General features: G+C 31.5%; 1 protein-coding gene across 1 annotated transcript in view; it reads left to right on the forward strand.

The window, feature by feature from the left end:
• The first annotated feature begins 5,553 nt into the window (after positions 1-5,553).
• LOC114334288 (dynein axonemal heavy chain 1-like) overlaps positions 5,554-21,582 on the forward strand; it is a 947,682-nt gene continuing 931,653 nt past the window's right edge. Inside the window, exons 1-2 of the mRNA XM_050660136.1 lie at positions 5,554-5,693; positions 20,422-20,664. Coding sequence (XP_050516093.1) covers positions 5,622-5,693; positions 20,422-20,664 — 315 coding nt within the window. The 5' untranslated portion in view covers positions 5,554-5,621. The remainder of the gene's footprint in view (positions 5,694-20,421; positions 20,665-21,582) is intronic.

Here is a 21,582-nt window from a genome sequence, read left to right on the forward strand (position 1 = left end):
TAAAAATATTGTGTTTAACTAATGCTACCACAATAATAGTTTAATTGGAGCGTACACAAATATTTGGGGGGTTTAAAAGAACAAAACCCCCATAAAATTTTTACGTAAATATATTGAAAAAGAAGCTTCATCTCGATAAAACCTTTCTTATCGAAAAAATACTAGGAGGCAAACAAGTTTTAAAAACGTTGTGTTTAACTAATGGTACCACAATAATGAATTAATTGGAACGTACACAAAAGTTTGGGGGGTTTAAGGGAACAAAATCCCCATAAATTTTTGTGGGGTGGACAAATTTCACTATAATTTTGTTTTAAGATGTTCCTGCCATAAGAATGATACATGTTCATTTTCAATAAAAATTCTCGAATAGTTTTCGATATATTGAAAAAAATCGATTTTCATTTTGTAACTTCAAAGGACTGTAACTTTTTTATGAGCACATTTGTACTAAGGTATGTTAGGTTCAATCGAACTATTTTTAACCCCAGAATGTGTGGTATATTTTATGACCAATCTTTTCGGGACACCCTGTATATTTCCTTTATTTCCTGTTTCTCATTGAAAATCACAAAGTCTCAACAAAGTAAAGTGTAATCCTCATTACAATAAATTATAGTTTAATCTTCCTTAAAATAATACTTAATATTTATATTATATCTCCTGAATTCAGTGGCGGATCCAGGGGAGGGCGATGGGGGCGATCGGCTCCCTCTCTAATCAAGTTATATATAAAGATTATAAAAATATTCATTTATTCGTTTATTTTTCATAGAAATTTAGCCAATCGGCCTCCCTCTTGGAAATGCTTGATCCGGCTGGATCCGCCACCGCCTTAATTTAGCAGGAAACTCAAAGCAATAAGCAGTTCTTTGTTCACTCGTACATTTAACACACTGACGGACAGTGCGTCAAACGTATAAGCAAGTGTTGTGACACTATATGTATTTTGCAAAGTACCTAGAATAGGGAAAAATGCAACATCTATAGTAGCCTAACAAAATAAAAAAACTCAAAATGTAAATTCGTACAGGTTAAAACCAATTTTATTTTAAAGTTTAGGTGGGTACAAAAGATATTTTCAAGAAAGTATCCAAATCATACAAGGGGATCATTGTTTAAATAATTAAAAAGGGGTCATTTTAGCAAAAAAAATACTTCTTTAACTGCTGAGGTAATCCACTTATCGATGAAGGTCTATGGGATTTTTTTCTGCAAAGTTGAAGAGAAAATCTTTCACATAAGACTTACTAAATTAAATTTGACCCCCTATTTATTTAAATAATTGTATATAAAACTTTAAAAACAAATTTGCAAAAAAATATTTTTAGCGTTTTAAATAAGCACTATAAAATATCTCTTTTTACAGACTAAGTTGCGCTATGTTACCAGTATTAAGCAAAAAAAAATTGGTCAAACAATATTTAATATTTTTTGAAATATTGAATTTGTTTATTAAATGTTACTATATTTTCAATTGCCAAAACGTGGTTGTTGCCAAAGAAATATTCACCTGCTTAAGATCTCATTATTTTTATTTTTATGTATGTTTTCTGTAAATGTATTAATAAATTCAAATTTCAATTAAACTCCCCCCTAAAATGGCATTTGAAAATTATTCAAATTTCTTTATAAATTGTTTTTTAATAACGTCGCGGTGATTAAGTATTTTGAAATGCCGTTTCGATAATTGGGTTTCTGGAAATTTTTTACTAATTAAGAATTTTTTTTTGTCGTTTTCTCTTCTTCTTTTTTTTCTTGGAGTTATATTACTACGGGCCCTTTTAGGGTTAAATTTTATTAAGAATGTCTAATCTCTGAGTTGTAGATTCTAGACCTAAAAATATTAAGATTTAACTAAAATCTCTTAAATAAAATGTGGCTACTTACTGAGTTACAGGGTGTTTTATTTAAAAATTTAAAAAATATTTTTACCAAGTACTTTAAAACTATTTGACGTATCCTTATCATACTTGGCAGAAAGTGTAGCTATTATATACCCTACTAAATTGTGATTAATAAACGTTTCTATTCCCAAATGGACTATTCCCAAATTCTACGCCACTGAGTGAATTACTATTTTAGCGAAATTTTTCGATTCTCCAATACTTTGTATGTAAATAACTTTATTGGTATCGATAAAGTCATCAGTTTGAGAGATCTTGGGAGTTTAAAATGAATGAATGAATGAATCAAAATAATTATGCCGTTTCATTTTTAACGTCCAATATCTCGAAAACTAATGACTTAATCGTTACCAGTAAAAAGTATATTATTTACATAGAAAGTATTAGAGAATCGAAAAATTTCGCTAAAATAGTAATTCCCTCAGTGGCGTAGAATTTGGGAAGGGTCAACCATTAACTATCCCCTGTCGTACGCCTCTGGTAGTAGCTAGAAACTTTTGTTTATCACAATTTAGTAGACTGTATAGTACCCACACTTTCTGCCAAGTATGATAAGCATACGTCAAATAGTTTGAAATTACTTGGTAAAAATAATTTTTAAATTTTTAAATAAAACACCCTGTAACTGAGTAAGTAGCCACATTTTATTTAAGTGATTTTAGACCAATCTTAATATTTTTAGGTCTAGAATCTACAACTTAGAGATTCGACATTCTTAATGAAACTTAACCCTAAAAGGGCCCGTAGAAATAAAACTCCAAGAAAAAAAAAAGAAGAGGAAAAAAAGACAAAAAAATTTGTTAATTAGTGAAAAATTCCCAGGAATCCAATTATTGAAACAGTATTTCAAAATATTTAATCCCGCGACGTTATTAAAAAAATAAATTATAAACAAATTTGAATAATTTTCAAATGCCATTTTAGGCGAATAGTGTAGGAAACAAAGGTTGAACCTTGCAAAATGGACACAAGTCCGGTTTTATTTTTTTTCTGGTATATCAAGGGGTGCTTATTATAAGACTAACTTTTTCTGAAAAAATTTCGCCCCGGAACCTCCCTTTTCACCCCTTTAAAGGGGGTAATTTGTGGTTTTTGCGGAACGTAGCCCTTCCTGTAACTTTTACAAAAAATTTCTTTTATAGAAATATGAAGAGAACTATATTTTCTACGATTTATTTCCAACACCACCTCTCTATCATCCACCGTTTAGCGGGGGTGGCGCCCTAAAGTTGACAAGTTTTTAAAAAAGATGTTTTAAAAAATATATTTTTCCCTAACTGTAACGGAAATTAAGAAGAAATCCTGCGGAAATTATTCACAAATAATTGACTGATTTTTTGGTATAGGTTTTACTTAAGGGTAATTGCCCTTTTTTTAATTACAGGGTGTTACATTTTAAAAAAACCTCTTTTTATACCATCTGAACCGTTTATGCTAGAGTAAAAAGACTTTCAGCAATTACCCATGTACTGGTGCTATTTACAAATTTGTATAATGCACCCCAATGTTTTCCCCGGAACCACCCAAAAAAAAGAAGAATTAATAAATAAATCGATTCTCTTGGAATCCTTCACACACAATGCCCTTTATTAATATGCTTCATACATCATTTTGTGTTGTGGACGTTGTTATTACCCATGCATGGACATCAAAAGCAATTTCCTAGTGCAACCCCTGAAGCAAAAAAAAATAAATAAAATGGGGGGTTGAAATTTTTTTTTGTTTTTTGCCTTTTGATCCATATGGGCATATGCTTCATCAATAGTGCTTTTCAAAAATATATATGGTTATTGCAACATCTCTGCGAAAACCACCCCTATCCTTGAAAATATACTGCAGAAACTACCCCTATCCCTTGCCGAGCATGTTTTTACGATTTTCTCATTACCTATGTATTCTTTTTAAACAAAACTTATACAAGGTTAAAGACCACTATTTACTCTAAAAATTATGTCATATTCATTTTTTCGTATAAGCAACCGTTATGGCACAGTGGCGCCGTAAACCTCATATATGCTTTGGCGGGCTCCAGTTTTTGTTTTTTTTCGTCATCTGTTCGTTTTATTGATAAAGTACTTATGCAAAATAAAACAACACAGTGTAACCTACAAATTATAACTTATGCACATTTTACATTCTTTGCTCCCCAAAGCCACAGTGGTGGCCCAAAATAAATTTTTGCATATTTTCGCCACCTACATGCATTTTATTGCATTAATGCTACCTTAACAGCACAATATTCACCCTTAGGTGGTCGCTACGCAGTGGCGGATCCAGGGAGGGGTGATGGGGGTGATCACCTCCCCCCCTCTCAAACCAAGTGATATTATATTCAAAGATTATAAAAATATTCATTTATTTTATAGAAATTTAACCAATTGGCACCCCCCTCTTAACGATGCTGGATCCGCCACTGTCGCTAAAGCATAAAAAGTCATTCTTATAAAAATAATATTAATATAATATAAGTATTTCTATAAAAATAAATGAATATTTTTATAATCTTCAAATATAATATCACTTGGTTTGAGAGGGGTGGGGGTGATCGCTCCCATCACCCCTCCCTGGATCCGCCACTGCTTAGCGACCACTTAGGGGTGAATATTGTGCTATTAAGGTAGCATTAACGCAATAAAATGCGTGTAGGTGGCGAAAATATGAAAACATTTATTTTGGGCCACCACTGTAGCTTTGGGGAGCGAAGAATGTAAAATGTGCATAGGTCATGATTTGTAGGTTACACTGTGCTGTTTTATTTTTACATAAGTACTTTATCAATAAAACAAACAGATGACGAAAAAATAAACAAAAACTGGAGCCCGTCAAAGCATATATGAGGTTTACGGCGCCACTGTGCCGTAACGGTTGCTTAAACGAAAAAAATGAATAGGACCTAATTTTTAGAGTAAATAGTGGTCTTTAACCTTGTATAAGTTTTGTTTAAAAAAAATGAATAGGTAATGAGAAAATCGTAAAAACATGCTGGATAAGGTATAGGGGTAGTTTCTGCAGTATATTTTCAAGGATAGGGGTGGTTTGCGCAGGGATGTTGCAATAACCATATATATTTTCGAAAAGCACTATTGATGAAGCATATGCCCATATGGATCAAAAAGCAAAAAACAAAAAAAAATTTTCAACCCCCCATTTTATTTATTGTTTTTGGCTACAGGGGTTGCACTAGGAAATCGCTTTTAGTGTCCATGCATGGGTAATAATAGCTTGCACAAAATGATATATGAAGCATATTAATGAAGGGCATTGTATGTGAAGGATTCCAAGAAAATCACTTTATTTATTAATTCTTCTTTTCTTTTTAATTATTTAAACAATGATCCCCTTGTATGATTTGGATACTTTCTTGAAAATATCTTTTGTACCCACCTAAACTTTGATATAAAATTTGTTTCAACCTGTACGAATTTACATTTTGATTTACATGTAGTGTAATTTTATTTTACTAGACTATAGATGTTGTGTCACATTACATCAATGGAAATTAGACGTCTATAGACGTTCTGTCCGTCAACGTGTTAATAGATGGTAGTAGGCCTCTTCTGGTATGCAATTATATTAAAAATTGAAAATTGTATTAGGTATCTTATTCTATTAGAATTTTATAACTTTTATTATTGTTTGTAGATTCTTCGTGAATTTAATAACATTGTGACGAAACTCAAAGAAAAACCAGATAGTATTGAACGAGTCTATGAGATGAGGGATTGGATAGAAACAATCCCGATGACTTTAAAACAACTAGAAGAAACTACTAGGAGATATGTTATGGTAAGTCAAATAATATAGATTATTTTTTAATTGAGCTAATCACAAAAAATCGTAATAGTCTAAGATGCGAATAGGAGGTCGAAATGTACCCATCTTCTTGCCGGATGAAACATTTTTTTTTATTAAATTTCATACATAGACAAACACAACCAGCATGGGTTGCCTATCAAAATCGTGTCATAGCCATCCTTACGGGAGGGACGAAGGGGTTGAAATCAATATTCCAAACACATTTTTTTTAAAATATGGTAGCATTATTTTATTTTTAAATTAGATAGGCATATTCAGTATAATTCACAGATTACTTAAGAAAAAATTTGTGGAAAAATTCTAAAAATTAAGACAACGGTGGCAAATTTTTAAAAGACACCTCAAAATATAATGAATTTTGCAGTGGACATCAGAAACATCATTGGATCAAGGCAAAAAAAAAAATCAAAAAGATTTTATTAGCTTATGAGTTTCTCGAGGTAGCGCTGTCGAGTCTTTTTCGTTTTATCTAATTTTGACTTTTTGATATCACTCAGATGTCTAAACAAAGAATTTTTTTTAAAGAAAGAGTGACAATCAACATACTTATTATTGTTAAACAAACAATAAGCATAAAACAAAAAATACCTCGACAGCGTTATATCAAGGAATGTCTACATAAAATATACAGGGTGTTTCATTGGGAAAGTAACATACGTTAACTGTAGAAAGAGGACACTTAGGCGATCTCAAAAATACCATACTTAATGCATCTTACTCCATTACTAACAAAGATACTGAATGTTTTATATATGTTGCCATTTTTTTAATTGGTTCATAACTTTTTAACCACACCGTATATTTATTTTATATTTGGCACGCAAATATAATTTAAGGTGTACAATAAACTAATTTATTTACAATTGTAAAAAATCCAGATCCGGATTAAAAAATATTGGAAAAATATTCCGACTCCAAAACAACACCCTGTACATTAAATTTTTTTAAAATGGATTTTTCGGTTGAAAAGAGGATGAAAAATTAAATTCAATGGTATAATTTTAATTTTCGGCAAAATGATTTTTCTGGTGAAATTTTGAATTTGAATTCGGAAATTAAGTGAATTGCGAGAGCTCTAAGTACAAAAAAATTGAAATACAGCTTACAACTTGTCAACCTCACTGTATATTGATTTTATATTTAACACGCGAATATTCTTTTAGGTGTCCAATCAATTAATTTATTTACAATTACAAAAAATCCAGGTACGGTTTAAAAAATATTGTGTAAATATTCCGACCCAAAAATACACCTTGAATATTAATTAATGGATTTCGCATTTGAAAAGAGGATGAAATACAAAATTAGTGGTATACTTTGAATTTTCGACAAAATGATTTTTCTGGTAAAATTTTGAATTTGAATTATGAAATTATGTCAATTGCGAGAGCTCATGTAGAAAAAAGTAAAATGCGACTTAATTTTAATTAATACCATTATTTAATCTAAATTGGTAAAATGTTTAATATATTAGTGTTTTTTATTATGTGTGAAAAATAGTTTTTGGCGAATATTCATCTTAAACTAATGAATAAATAATAAAGGGTCAATAAGAATACATCACTTTAATCAACAAAATAGCTAAAAATTATAACAAAACAACGAAAATTTGCAGTATAATCACTATTCAAAACTAAGGTACTTATTCAAAATTACCACCATCAAAAATTATTTTTCTTTATACGTAGGTACGGTACATTTTTTTTGTTAGATACCTAGCGCCATCTGTACTGTGTACTGTGTGTGTTGAGTAAGTGTCTTGTTACATTGCAAAGTCGACGTCATTGTCTTTGCAAAGAGACGCTAATTGTATCCGAACGTTTGCGGTCCCTCCGGTGAGTACCGATCCCACAAGGACAGAAACTATTTTCATTTATTAATTTATAATAAACGAAAAATTTCTGACGCTGGTGAGATTCGGAGCTTTCGATCCAAAGGTAGGCGCTCTTAACACTGAGCCACAGAGAGGGTCATCAAAAATTATTGTTATGTGTGCAAATGTTAATATTTTACCAATTTAGATTAAATAATGGTATTAATTAAAATTAAGTCATATCTTAATTTATTTTACTTTGAGCTTCGCAATTCACATAATTTCAGAATTCAAATTCAAATTTTTACCAGAAAAATCATTTTGCCGAAAATTCAAAGTATACCACTAATTTTGTTTTTCATCCTCTTATCAAATGCAAAATCCATTTTAAAAAAATTTAATATACAAGGTGTTTTTTTGGGTTGGAAAATTTATACAATATTTTTTAAACCGGACCTGGATTTTTATAATTGTAATTAAATTAATTGACTGGACACCTAAAAGAATATTCGCGTGTTAAATGTAAAATCAATATACAGTATGGTTGACAGGTTGTAAGCTGTATTTCAATTTTTTTCTACTTAGAGCTCTCACAATTGACTTAATTTCAGAATTCAAATTCAAAATTTCACCAGAAAAATCATTTTGCCGAAAATTCAAAGTATACCATTGAATTTAGTTTTTTATCCTCTTTTCAACTGAAAAATCCATTTTAAAAAAATTTAATGTACAGGGTTTTGTTTTGGGGTCGGAAAATTTTTCCAATGTTTTTTAAGCCGAACCTGGATTTTTTACAATTGTAAATAAATTATGGTATTGTACGCCTTAAATGACATTTGCGTGCCAAATATAAAATAAATATACAGTGTGGTCAAAAAGTTATGAACCAATTAAAAAAATGGCAAAATAGATAAAACACCCAGTATCTTTGTTATTAATGGATGTAATACCCATTAAGTATGGTATTTTTGAGACTGCCTAAGTATCCTCTTTCTACAGTTAATGTATGTTACTTTACCAATGAAACACCCTGTATACAAAATTCCAGGTGAGTTGGTTAAGTAGTTTTTGAGTTACAATATCTACAACATGAAAAAAGCAGTTTTGAGAAAAACGCGTTTAAAGTATTGTCAACTTTTATTTTCAATTTCTTTTTTATCTGTTAAATGGTAAAGTGATGCACACCGGAATATATTTTTGAATCGCGGAGTAGTTTACAAAAGAAAATAAGAACAGCTGTTGACCGTTTCTTACTACGCTCAAGCGCTCTGGCACGAACTTGCTGCAAAGCGAGTCGAAGGTAGAGAGGTAGGGAGATAGTGTTAAATCGCCCTACCTTTGACTCGATTTGCAGCAGGTTCACGCTAGTACGCTTGAACGTAGTGAACAACGGTCAACAACTGTTCTCATTTTCGTTTGTAAATTACTCCGAGATTCTAAAAATATGTTCCGGTGTGCATCATTTTACAATTTGAAAGACAAAAAAGAAATTGAAAATAAAAGTTGACAATACTTTCGCGTTTTTCTCAAAACTGCTTTTTTCAAAGGCTCTAGACATTGTATCTCAAAAACTACATAACCGACCCCCCTGGAATTTTGTATATATTTTCTTTAGACATTCCTTGAGGTAACGCTGTAGGGATATTTTTTGTTGTATGCTTATTTTTTGTTTACCAATAATAAATATGTTAATTTTCACCTTTTTTTGCAAAAAAAATTCGTTGTTTTGAATTCTGAGTGATATCAAAAAGTCAAAATTAGGTAAAACTAAAGAACTCGACAACATTACCTCGAAAAACTTATAAGCTAATAAAATCTTTTTGAATTTTTTTGTTTATCATGATCCAATGATGCGTTATGATGTCCAGCGCAAAATTAATTATATTTTGATGTGTCTTATAAAATAAAAATGTGTGTGTACCATTTTTATTTATTCGGCTGCAATACGAAGGAAAAACAATCTTACTTTTTAATTAGAATAAGGAGTGCAGCCAGTCCCTTTAACTGCAGTTTTCTGCTCTTATTGGAGCGTCATCAGAAGGAACGTAGGCACTGTTCTCCTTAATCCAATTAAAATGCATCGAAATGTTTTCCCAAATATTGCAGCCAAAATAATGGTAATAGGTGGCTAGCGCCATCTGGCCGTACAAAGACGAAGCAAGTTTTCAATCCTAATAGCAAATAATTAATATTGAAAAATATCAAAAATTACTAAAAGATTTTTAAATTGAAAACTTACTGGTACATCCCCATGTAAACGCCTCCAAGACTTCTACAATTTGCAAGTCATATGGATGCTGCAGTAAAGACGATAGGGAAGGAATTCTAAACTTTGCAATTCAAATCCCCCGTCTGCAGCTGGCTAGGAACTGAAAGATGCACCATAGTTACTCTACTGAGTAATAAGAAAATAAAATAAAAATGTGTGTGTACCATTTTTATTTATTCGGCTGCAATACGAAGGAAAAACAATCTTACTTTTTAATTAGAATAAGGAGTGCAGCCAGTCCCTTTAACTGCAGTTTTCTGCTCTTATTGGAGCGTCATCAGAAGGAACGTAGGCACTGTTCTCCTTAATCCAATTAAAATGCATCGAAATGTTTTCCCAAATATTGCAGCCAAAATAATGGTAATAGGTGGCTAGCGCCATCTGGCCGTACAAAGACGAAGCAAGTTTTCAATCCTAATAGCAAATAATTAATATTGAAAAATATCAAAAATTACTAAAAGATTTTTAAATTGAAAACTTACTGGTACATCCCCATGTAAACGCCTCCAAGACTTCTACAATTTGCAAGTCATATGGATGCTGCAGTAAAGACGATAGGGAAGGAATTCTAAACTTTGCAATTCAAATCCCCCGTCTGCAGCTGGCTAGGAACTGAAAGATGCACCATAGTTACTCTACTGAGTAATAAGAAAATAAAATAAAAATGTGTGTGTACCATTTTTATTTATTCGGCTGCAATACGAAGGAAAAACAATCTTACTTTTTAATTAGAATAAGGAGTGCAGCCAGTCCCTTTAACTGCAGTTTTCTGCTCTTATTGGAGCGTCATCAGAAGGAACGTAGGCACTGTTCTCCTTAATCCAATTAAAATGCATCGAAATGTTTTCCCAAATATTGCAGCCAAAATAATGGTAATAGGTGGCTAGCGCCATCTGGCCGTACAAAGACGAAGCAAGTTTTCAATCCTAATAGCAAATAATTAATATTGAAAAATATCAAAAATTACTAAAAGATTTTTAAATTGAAAACTTACTGGTACATCCCCATGTAAACGCCTCCAAGACTTCTACAATTTGCAAGTCATATGGATGCTGCAGTAAAGACGATAGGGAAGGAATTCTAAACTTTGCAATTCAAATCCCCCGTCTGCAGCTGGCTAGGAACTGAAAGATGCACCATAGTTACTCTACTGAGTAATAAGAAAATAAAATAAAAATGTGTGTGTACCATTTTTATTTATTCGGCTGCAATACGAAGGAAAAACAATCTTACTTTTTAATTAGAATAAGGAGTGCAGCCAGTCCCTTTAACTGCAGTTTTCTGCTCTTATTGGAGCGTCATCAGAAGGAACGTAGGCACTGTTCTCCTTAATCCAATTAAAATGCATCGAAATGTTTTCCCAAATATTGCAGCCAAAATAATGGCAATAGGTGGCTAGCGCCATCTGGCCGTACAAAGACGAAGCAAGTTTTCAATCCTAATAGCAAATAATTAATATTGAAAAATATCAAAAATTACTAAAAGATTTTTAAATTGAAAACTTACTGGTACATCCCCATGTAAACGCCTCCAAGACTTCTACAATTTGCAAGTCATATGGATGCTGCAGTAAAGACGATAGGGAAGGAATTCTAAACTTTGCAATTCAAATCCCCCGTCTGCAGCTGGCTAGGAACTGAAAGATGCACCATAGTTACTCTACTGAGTAATAAGAAAATAAAATAAAAATGTGTGTGTACCATTTTTATTTATTCGGCTGCAATACGAAGGAAAAACAATCTTACTTTTTAATTAGAATAAGGAGTGCAGCCAGTCCCTTTAACTGCAGTTTTCTGCTCTTATTGGAGCGTCATCAGAAGGAACGTAGGCACTGTTCTCCTTAATCCAATTAAAATGCATCGAAATGTTTTCCCAAATATTGCAGCCAAAATAATGGTAATAGGTGGCTAGCGCCATCTGGTCGTACAAAGACGAAGCAAGTTTTCAATCCTAATAGCAAATAATTAATATTGAAAAATATCAAAAATTACTAAAAGATTTTTAAATTGAAAACTTACTGGTACATCCCCATGTAAACGCCTCCAAGACTTCTACAATTTGCAAGTCATATGGATGCTGCAGTAAAGACGATAGGGAAGGAATTCTAAACTTTGCAATTCAAATCCCCCGTCTGCAGCTGGCTAGGAACTGAAAGATGCACCATAGTTACTCTACTGAGTAATAAGAAAATAAAATAAAAATGTGTGTGTACCATTTTTATTTATTCGGCTGCAATACGAAGGAAAAACAATCTTACTTTTTAATTAGAATAAGGAGTGCAGCCAGTCCCTTTAACTGCAGTTTTCTGCTCTTATTGGAGCGTCATCAGAAGGAACGTAGGCACTGTTCTCCTTAATCCAATTAAAATGCATCGAAATGTTTTCCCAAATATTGCAGCCAAAATAATGGTAATAGGTGGCTAGCGCCATCTGGCCGTACAAAGACGAAGCAAGTTTTCAATCCTAATAGCAAATAATTAATATTGAAAAATATCAAAAATTACTAAAAGATTTTTAAATTGAAAACTTACTGGTACATCCCCATGTAAACGCCTCCAAGACTTCTACAATTTGCAAGTCATATGGATGCTGCAGTAAAGACGATAGGGAAGGAATTCTAAACTTTGCAATTCAAATCCCCCGTCTGCAGCTGGCTAGGAACTGAAAGATGCACCATAGTTACTCTACTGAGTAATAAGAAAATAAAATAAAAATGTGTGTGTACCATTTTTATTTATTCGGCTGCAATACGAAGGAAAAACAATCTTACTTTTTAATTAGAATAAGGAGTGCAGCCAGTCCCTTTAACTGCAGTTTTCTGCTCTTATTGGAGCGTCATCAGAAGGAACGTAGGCACTGTAGAATTCCTTCCCTATCGTCTTTACTGCAGCATCCATATGACTTGCAAATTGTAGAAGTCTTGGAGGCGTTTACATGGGGATGTACCAGTAAGTTTTCAATTTAAAAATCTTTTAGTAATTTTTGATATTTTTCAATATTAATTATTTGCTATTAGGATTGAAAACTTGCTTCGTCTTTGTACGGCCAGATGGCGCTAGCCACCTATTACCATTATTTTGGCTGCAATATTTGGGAAAACATTTCGATGCATTTTAATTGGATTAAGGAGAACAGTGCCTACGTTCCTTCTGATGACGCTCCAATAAGAGCAGAAAACTGCAGTTAAAGGGACTGGCTGCACTCCTTATTCTAATTAAAAAGTAAGATTGTTTTTCCTTCGTATTGCAGCCGAATAAATAAAAATGGTACACACACATTTTTATTTTATTTTCTTATTACTCAGTAGAGTAACTATGGTGCATCTTTCAGTTCCTAGCCAGCTGCAGACGGGGGATTTGAATTGCAAAGTTTAGAATTCCTTCCCTATCGTCTTTACTGCAGCATCCATATGACTTGCAAATTGTAGAAGTCTTGGAGGCGTTTACATGGGGATGTACCAGTAAGTTTTCAATTTAAAAATCTTTTAGTAATTTTTGATATTTTTCAATATTAATTATTTGCTATTAGGATTGAAAACTTGCTTCGTCTTTGTACGGCCAGATGGCGCTAGCCACCTATTACCATTATTTTGGCTGCAATATTTGGGAAAACATTTCGATGCATTTTAATTGGATTAAGGAGAACAGTGCCTACGTTCCTTCTGATGACGCTCCAATAAGAGCAGAAAACTGCAGTTAAAGGGACTGGCTGCACTCCTTATTCTAATTAAAAAGTAAGATTGTTTTTCCTTCGTATTGCAGCCGAATAAATAAAAATGGTACACACACATTTTTATTTTATTTTCTTATTACTCAGTAGAGTAACTATGGTGCATCTTTCAGTTCCTAGCCAGCTGCAGACGGGGGATTTGAATTGCAAAGTTTAGAATTCCTTCCCTATCGTCTTTACTGCAGCATCCATATGACTTGCAAATTGTAGAAGTCTTGGAGGCGTTTACATGGGGATGTACCAGTAAGTTTTCAATTTAAAAATCTTTTAGTAATTTTTGATATTTTTCAATATTAATTATTTGCTATTAGGATTGAAAACTTGCTTCGTCTGTCTTATAAAAATTTGCCACCGTTGGCTTATTTTTCAGTATCTTCAGTATTCACTTCTTTCAGTATTTTCAGTATAAAAAATTATGTTTCAGCCTTGAGGGGGTTGTGTCACCAACAGAATATTTTTTCCTTATTTCTCTGAACTAATACGTTGACCCCCCCCGCGACAAGGGATAGATAAATTGTAAAATTGTAAAATTCTAAATTTTTATAATAGATTTTTTCAATAAATTAAATTAAATTTTAATATTGCACTATGTAATAACATTTTTATTTTTGTTTTTTTTTTTGTATACTTTAGTTACAAACATTACAAAATTTCTTCTTCTTCTTCTTTTTTGTGACCGTTATCGATAATTTAATATTATGTTGGCTACCATATTCGCTATCGTGATTTTATTGACAACAGCACTAAATTTTCCTGTAGTTGACTTCTCGTATAATTGTCTTATATTTTTTAACTTTGATGAATCTCTTCTACCAGGTCTACGTTTACCTTCCATGTTTCCCTGAATCATCAAATGCAAAAGTTCATATTTTTCAGGATGTCTCATAATGTGACCGAAGTATTCCATCTTGTCTCTCATACGCAGATCTCAAAGGCTTCCAAACGCTTAACCTCACTTAGCGTCCACGCTTCCAATTCATACAGTAGCATTGGAAATATATAGCAATATATCGTTCAATCGAGAAGGTATACTAAGATCATGCCTGCAACATATTAGTCCAAGAGGCAGCGCTGAAAAATCTCTTTGAATTTACTAAAGCTAGTAGAACAAGCAAGCGAAACGTAGAACAGGGGTTACTGAGAGGGTATCAAAGTTGCTTTCTTACGAAGATAATTAAATCCATTTACTAAGGCTGAAAATCAGTACACACATTCTAAATTGAATATAAATAAAAGTTCTTATAGTCGGTCAGCTGTATGACGGGACAGAGCCGGTCGGTCGGCACCAATGAATGTACAGGGTTATTCACTATACAGGGTGATTGATTAGTAGGGTAAAGCTCAATAGCTCCGCTATAGTAATAAATAGCAATAAAATTTATTAACAAAAATTTTAGCCACTTTTGAGCTCCACATTACAAAATTAGTTAGAATGTTAGAGGTGTTCGATAACACAGTGGCAGACCTAACTTAATTTTTTTTTTAAATAGAACACCCTATATTTTATTTTATATTCGAAATCCTGTTAACTTCTCCATCACAAAAATATAATGGTTTGTTATGTTATACAGGGTATCTACAAAGTTATAACCAATTTTGTATGAAAATCGTAACAAGTTGAACTCCCTGTATAAATAAAAATAAGCAAAACAGCAATGGTTTATTAATGCCATATTTTTTTATTTATTGTCAAAATTTTTAAGAATTATTGATATTGCTAATTTTCTTTATATCAAATACGCAAGTATATTATTTTCTCAGTTATAGTCAAAACGCAAGTATATTATTTTCTCAGTAATGTTAAATGGAACACCCTGTATTTTATATCATTATTAAAAAGTAACGTTAACGTACTTTAATTTTTATATAACGTTCCCTATGCCCAAATTTATTAGTTTTCGAGATATTTTCATTTTTCAGAGCAAATTATTTTAGGTGTTTAAATTTATCTAAATTTTTAGTAAGCCATGAATGAATTGACAATTGAAGATTACCGATTATTTATCAATCCGGTAATCAATGTAACACTGTAGCAAATAAAGAAATAAAAATAATTTATTAGTAATACATTTTACAAACAAAAACACAACCACTATATGCAACATTTTTGAAACAATTAAAAACTGTCTTTTTATGTAAATGCAACAAATAAACAAAGAAAATTAGTCATAAATTTTACAAAAAAAAACACACACAAACACAAAATACAATATTTTGTGAAGACAATTAAACACTACTTTTGTATGTAAATGTAACAATGTAACAAATAAAGAACGAAACATAATTTATCAGTAATACATTTTGCAAAAAAACATGTTTGAAAAAATTGGAAGCTACTTTTAATAAAATATTTTTAATATTTAATTACATAAGGTGTCCAAAATTATCTCCTAATACATTTATGTACGCCTAAAAACGATCATTGAATGAGCTACTTACTCTACGGAGCATTTGTAAATTAACACATAGAAATACACTTTGTATTCTATTTTTTATCTCATCCCTTGTTGTTGGAAGTATTTTATAAACTTCATTATTAACGTAACCCCAAAAAATCAGTCCAGTTTATTAAATTCTGGTGATTTGGGTGGCCACGCTGCTGGTCCATTGAAAAATCAAAATATCTCGAAAACTAATAAATCTAGACATAGGGAATGTTATCTAAAAATTAAAGTACGGTAATGGTACTTTTCAATAGTGATATAAAATACAGGGTGTTCCATTTAAAATTACTGAGAAAATAATGTGCTTGCGTTTTGACTCACCCTGTATTTGATATAAAGAAAATTAGCAATATCGACCATTTTTGAAAATTTTGACAATACGTTAAAAAATATGGCATTAATAAACCATTGTTGTTTTGATTATTTTTATTTATACAGGGAGTTGAACTTGTTACGATTTTCATATGAAATTGGTTATAACTTTGTAAATACCCTATATAACATAACAAATCTTCATATTTTTGTGATGGAGAAGTTAACAGGATTTCGAATTTAAAATAAAATATAGGGTGTTCCATTTAAAAAAACATAAGTTTGGTCTGCCACTGTGTTATCGAACACCCTGTAACATTCTAACTAATTTTGTAATGTGAAGCTCAAAGGTGGCTAAAATTTTTGTTTTAACTTTTATTGCTATCTATTACTATAGTGGAGCCATTGAGCTTTAACCTACTAATCAATCACCCTGTATTTTGACCCCCTCGTAAATTGCTTTATTTACAGAATTAGTAAAAAATAAGTTATTCGATTTTTAAATTATGATTTTTTTACGTATATATCGTACTAGTGACGTCATTTGAATTTATCGAATTTGAGAGAGTGGTTTGGCTGCACCACTAATGAACTTTTTAGGTCAGCTGTAAACAAAGTCAGGGTAGCCTTGATGATTTCCAATCTCCGATAGGAGAGGCAGAAGAAGAAGAAGAAGTTACGTCATCCATTTGGGAGTGATGACGTAATCGACTATTTTTTTAAATGGGAATAGGGATCGAGTGCTAGCTCATTTGAAAGGTTATTCAATTCCCTATTCAGTATTATAAACATTAACATGAATAATTATACAGGGTGTCCAAAATTTTTTTTTAATTAAATTAATTGTTTAATTAATACTTTAAAATTTTTTTGGACACCCTGTATAAATAATGATCTTAATGTTTATAGTACTGTAAGGAGAATTAAATAACCTTTTAAATGAGCTAGCACACGACCACTATTCTCATTTAAAAAATAGTCGATTACGTCATCACGCCCAGATGGATGACATCACTAGTACGATATATGTGTCAAAAAATCATAATTAAAAAATCGAATAACTTTTGTATTTTACATTTTTTTTCTAATTCTGTAAATAAAGCAGTTCACAAGGGGGTCAAAATATAGTGAATAACCCTGTACATTCATTGGTGCCGACCGACCGGCTCTGTTCCGTCATACAGCTGACCGTCTATAATATCTTTTATTTATATTCAATTTAAAATGTGTGTACTGATTTTCAGCCTTAGTAAATGGATTTAATTACCTTTAGTGCAGTCACTGAAGGTTTTCACCTCCGATTTCGTTGAACCTCTATCGATTTTCATGAAAATTGGTGAGTAATTAGAGGATACCTCAAGGAACAAAGGTGACATGATGCCAACTTGTGCTTTTACCCTGGGGATGGATTTCACCCCCTTCTCGGGGGTGAAAATTATTTTATTAAAAATAATACCATAAGTCGATAGAGGGACAAATTCTAAGCAAAATTTGTTATATAAAGTTATTAAAATAAATCAACACTTTTTGAGTTATTTCGTAAAGAAAATGCATGTTTTAAATCGGTTTTTCACGTATAAATCAAAATCTATAAGCTTTTACAAAAAAGTTATTATTACTGAAATTGAAGATAATAAAAAATTAAATACATTCCTCGTATAAATAACTAAACTAATGTTAGTTCACAGTGAGTTATTGGCAATTGAATGTGTATTTTTTTCGACGAATACTTAAATCTAAGTATTCAAGCTTAAATAACGGGAAAACGATGCAATGTATAAAATATTCCTGTTAAACATTTGCCAAAGTACTTCGGAATACCTATCAAATGAGCTTCAGAACAAGGTAATAGCGTCAAAATTAAGCAAGTTATAATGAAAATAAAAGAATGGTTTCGAATTTTTTAGGAAAAAGTGAAAAGTAAAACATACACCATTTCCACAATAATGAAAATTTATAGTAATCCTTACAAGAACTTCTTTATATTAGCATAAGTAATGTGTTCTATAATTTTGACTGGTTTAAAATGCATATTTTTGAAAAAAAGATGTAATTTAAAAAAAATCGTAATTTTTAAAATTATTGTAATTCTCATATTCTTTTGATAATAAATCCAAAAATACTCAATATACGTAAAACTATGTATAACCAAATTTTAGTTTTTTCTATGCCAAATATTTGGACTGTTTAACTATTTCTATAGGGTAAAAAATAACCGAGATAGAAACGTTTAAATCTTAAATTTTGCTGCGGGAACCATGCAACCGGGGTCATTTAAGCTTTTATTTTTAAAAAAGTAAGGAGTTTAAAAGATTAGTTTTAACGTGCTTAAATAGCGCTTAGAATTATCTTTCAAACAGTTTTTAGATAAACCTGATATCGTAAATACTAACGAAGTTATTAAAAAAAAAACCATAACATTTTTTGGAAAACATTTTGAAAGATAAATTTTAAAAAAATTTTGGAGCATAAATGTTGAATACTTAGAGTTTTTTACTCGCCGAAAAAAAAATATATTCAATTACCTATAACTCACTTTTATTTAACATTAAAAGGTTTTTGTAGTAATGTGTTTATTTAATTTTTTATTAGCTTTAATTTTGATAATAATAATTTTTTTGTAAAATCTCACACTTTTTGAGTTATTGATGAAAAATAGGTTAAAAACATGCATTTTTTTTAAGAAAAATTAAAATCTTTGATCTTTAATAACTCAAAAATTTTGATTTATTTTAATAACTTTATATAACAAATTTTGCTTAAAATTTGTCCCTGTATCGAATTATGGGGTTATTTTTAATAAAATAATTTTCACCCCCGAGAAGGGGTGGCATCCACCCCTAGGGTAAAAGCGCAAGTTGGCACCATGTCACCTTTGTTCCTTGAGATATCCTCTAACCACTCACAAATTTTCTTGGAAATCGATGGAGGTTCAACGAAATCGGAGGTAATAACTCGTATTCGCCTTCAATGACTCCACTACTTCGTAGGAAAGCAACTTTGATACCCTCTCAGAAACCCCTGTTCTACGTTTCGCTTGACCGACCGCAGTATGTTTCTCTACACAATCACAGTAATCAACTGTGAACAATTTAGCTTTAATAAATTCAAAGAGATTTTTTAGCGCTGCCTCTCCGTCTATATGTACATTGAATTCATCATTTTTACTTTAGCTTGGATTTTTTTTTATTTAGTAAACCGCGTCAACCATGAAAGGTTTTGGCGGGGAAGAATTGTACATAAAATCAGATGTTTGCTTATAACAACTAATTACAATTGAGAACTTAAGCTGATTTTTATATTAGATTATACAATTTAGTTAGTTATGTTAGTTATGTTTAGTTTAGTTAGCTTGGATTTATATTATTCGGATTTTAATTTCTACAATTGGATCCTAGCTCTGATTGATATTACTGTCGAGATAAAAGAGTTTTTTTTTTATTCTATTCAACATGGCATCTTCGACCTTTATACCATCATTTTGTATACAATCTTGCTTGCTAACTATCATATATTTAGCTTTTTATAATAACTAGTTTATCTTTTTCACCAAATTTTGTAAGTTTAATCTGCAATTAGGTAGCACTGATGTATCTTCGGCATATCTAATATTTTTTACGGTTATACCATTAACAATAATAGGTGACCAATAATAGTACCTACTTTTGGTTTCTTCATGAATGCTTTCTTAAAAATTTCCTCTAAATACAAGCTAAAAGAATATAGGCGACAGTATACAGCCTTGTCTTACCGTTTTATATTTATTTGATCTGCCAGTTCTTGTTCCACATTATTCTTGTCACTTGGTGCTTGTATAAATTTGTAATTATTCGTCCAGCTGTTTTTAACATGTCTAGGATTTTTTCTTTTAATACTTTGTCACAAGCCTTTTTAAAATCCATTTCACAGACGTATACATTTTGATTTATATCGCTGCATCTCTGAATCAGTATTTTGATACTCAACAAGGCTTCTTTCGTACCAAAACCATTCCTAAATTCGAATCGAGTGCTAATTGTCTCCTCTAATATTGTGCCTATTCTGTCTTACTCGCAGGAAAATCTTCAAAACGTGACTCATCAGCGTTTCTTTCTATAATAATCATTCTAAATTAATATCTTATTATTTTCAGGAATATGAGATACTAGACATATTCTGGTATTCTCTACAAAACGAAGATTTTGCCAATAAATGGATTGCTATCGGATGGCCTTTGAAAGTACAGCAAGAAGCCGAAGCTACGGAAATCTTCTTGAAAGAAGAAGAGGAACGGTTCTATAAAATCCAGCTCAACGATGAGTTTTCTCTACAAGACCGAATCGACACATTGACTGCACAAGTGGTGGCTATGTCACAGCTAAGAGATTTTGCGAGGGTAAGATAATGTTCCTCCATGTCTATGATCATCATCATTCTCTTTGCCATTATCTCTATGCGGAGTCGGCTTATCTAATTGCACTTTACCATAAGTTTCTATCTTGGATCATATCCTACTTCTACTCTACTTCTTCCAGAAACCCGCAGTTGAACAATTCTTAATACTGGTCCTAGGTATTTAAAAATCTCATTTTTCACAATAGTTTCACCATCCAAAAATATGATTTTATTTGTAGAACTCACTTCTTTAAACGAACAATACAAATTCTGTCTTTGGTCTACTAAGTTTTAATCTTTTCAATTTAGTCTTTCCCATCAAGGGCTTGTCTCCACTGTTCCAGTTTTTGTTCTAAGTCACCTTCTCTGTTTCCCACCAACAACACCACATCTAAAACTAACGACAATAAATACAGAGTTGGGCTAAAGAATGGAACCAAGCAAATATCTTTGAAACGAAAAGAACAATATTTTTGAAACTTTACATGCAAGTACAGTGACGCAAAACGCATCTGTTGCTATACTTTTTGTTACTAGTTCACTTCCGGTTTCACCGGAAATACCCTTAGCTTATTTACTTTAAATGGGACACCCTGTATATTTTTGCAGATTTTAAAAGAACTTTTTATTTGTAATTCATAAATACCAAGTTTGGAAGAAAAACTATTAAAACAAGAAATAAATCTCTTTACAGTTAAAAAATAGGTTAATTTATTTACGTTAGACCAATGATAATAAAAATAAACAAAAATCATTTCAAATGTTGAAAATGCCCGCCATTCACCTCTTGAAAACGTGCAAGCCTATAAATAAATTCTTGAGTCACTCTTTCCAGAATTGCTCTTCGTATTAGATCACATTCATCAATTATTCTCTGTCTCAAATCCTGCAAGCATGTTGGTCTATTAACGTAAACCCG

The sequence above is a fragment of the Diabrotica virgifera genome, chromosome 9, assembly GCF_917563875.1.
Source record: "Diabrotica virgifera virgifera chromosome 9, PGI_DIABVI_V3a".
Taxonomy (NCBI): domain Eukaryota; kingdom Metazoa; phylum Arthropoda; class Insecta; order Coleoptera; family Chrysomelidae; genus Diabrotica; species Diabrotica virgifera.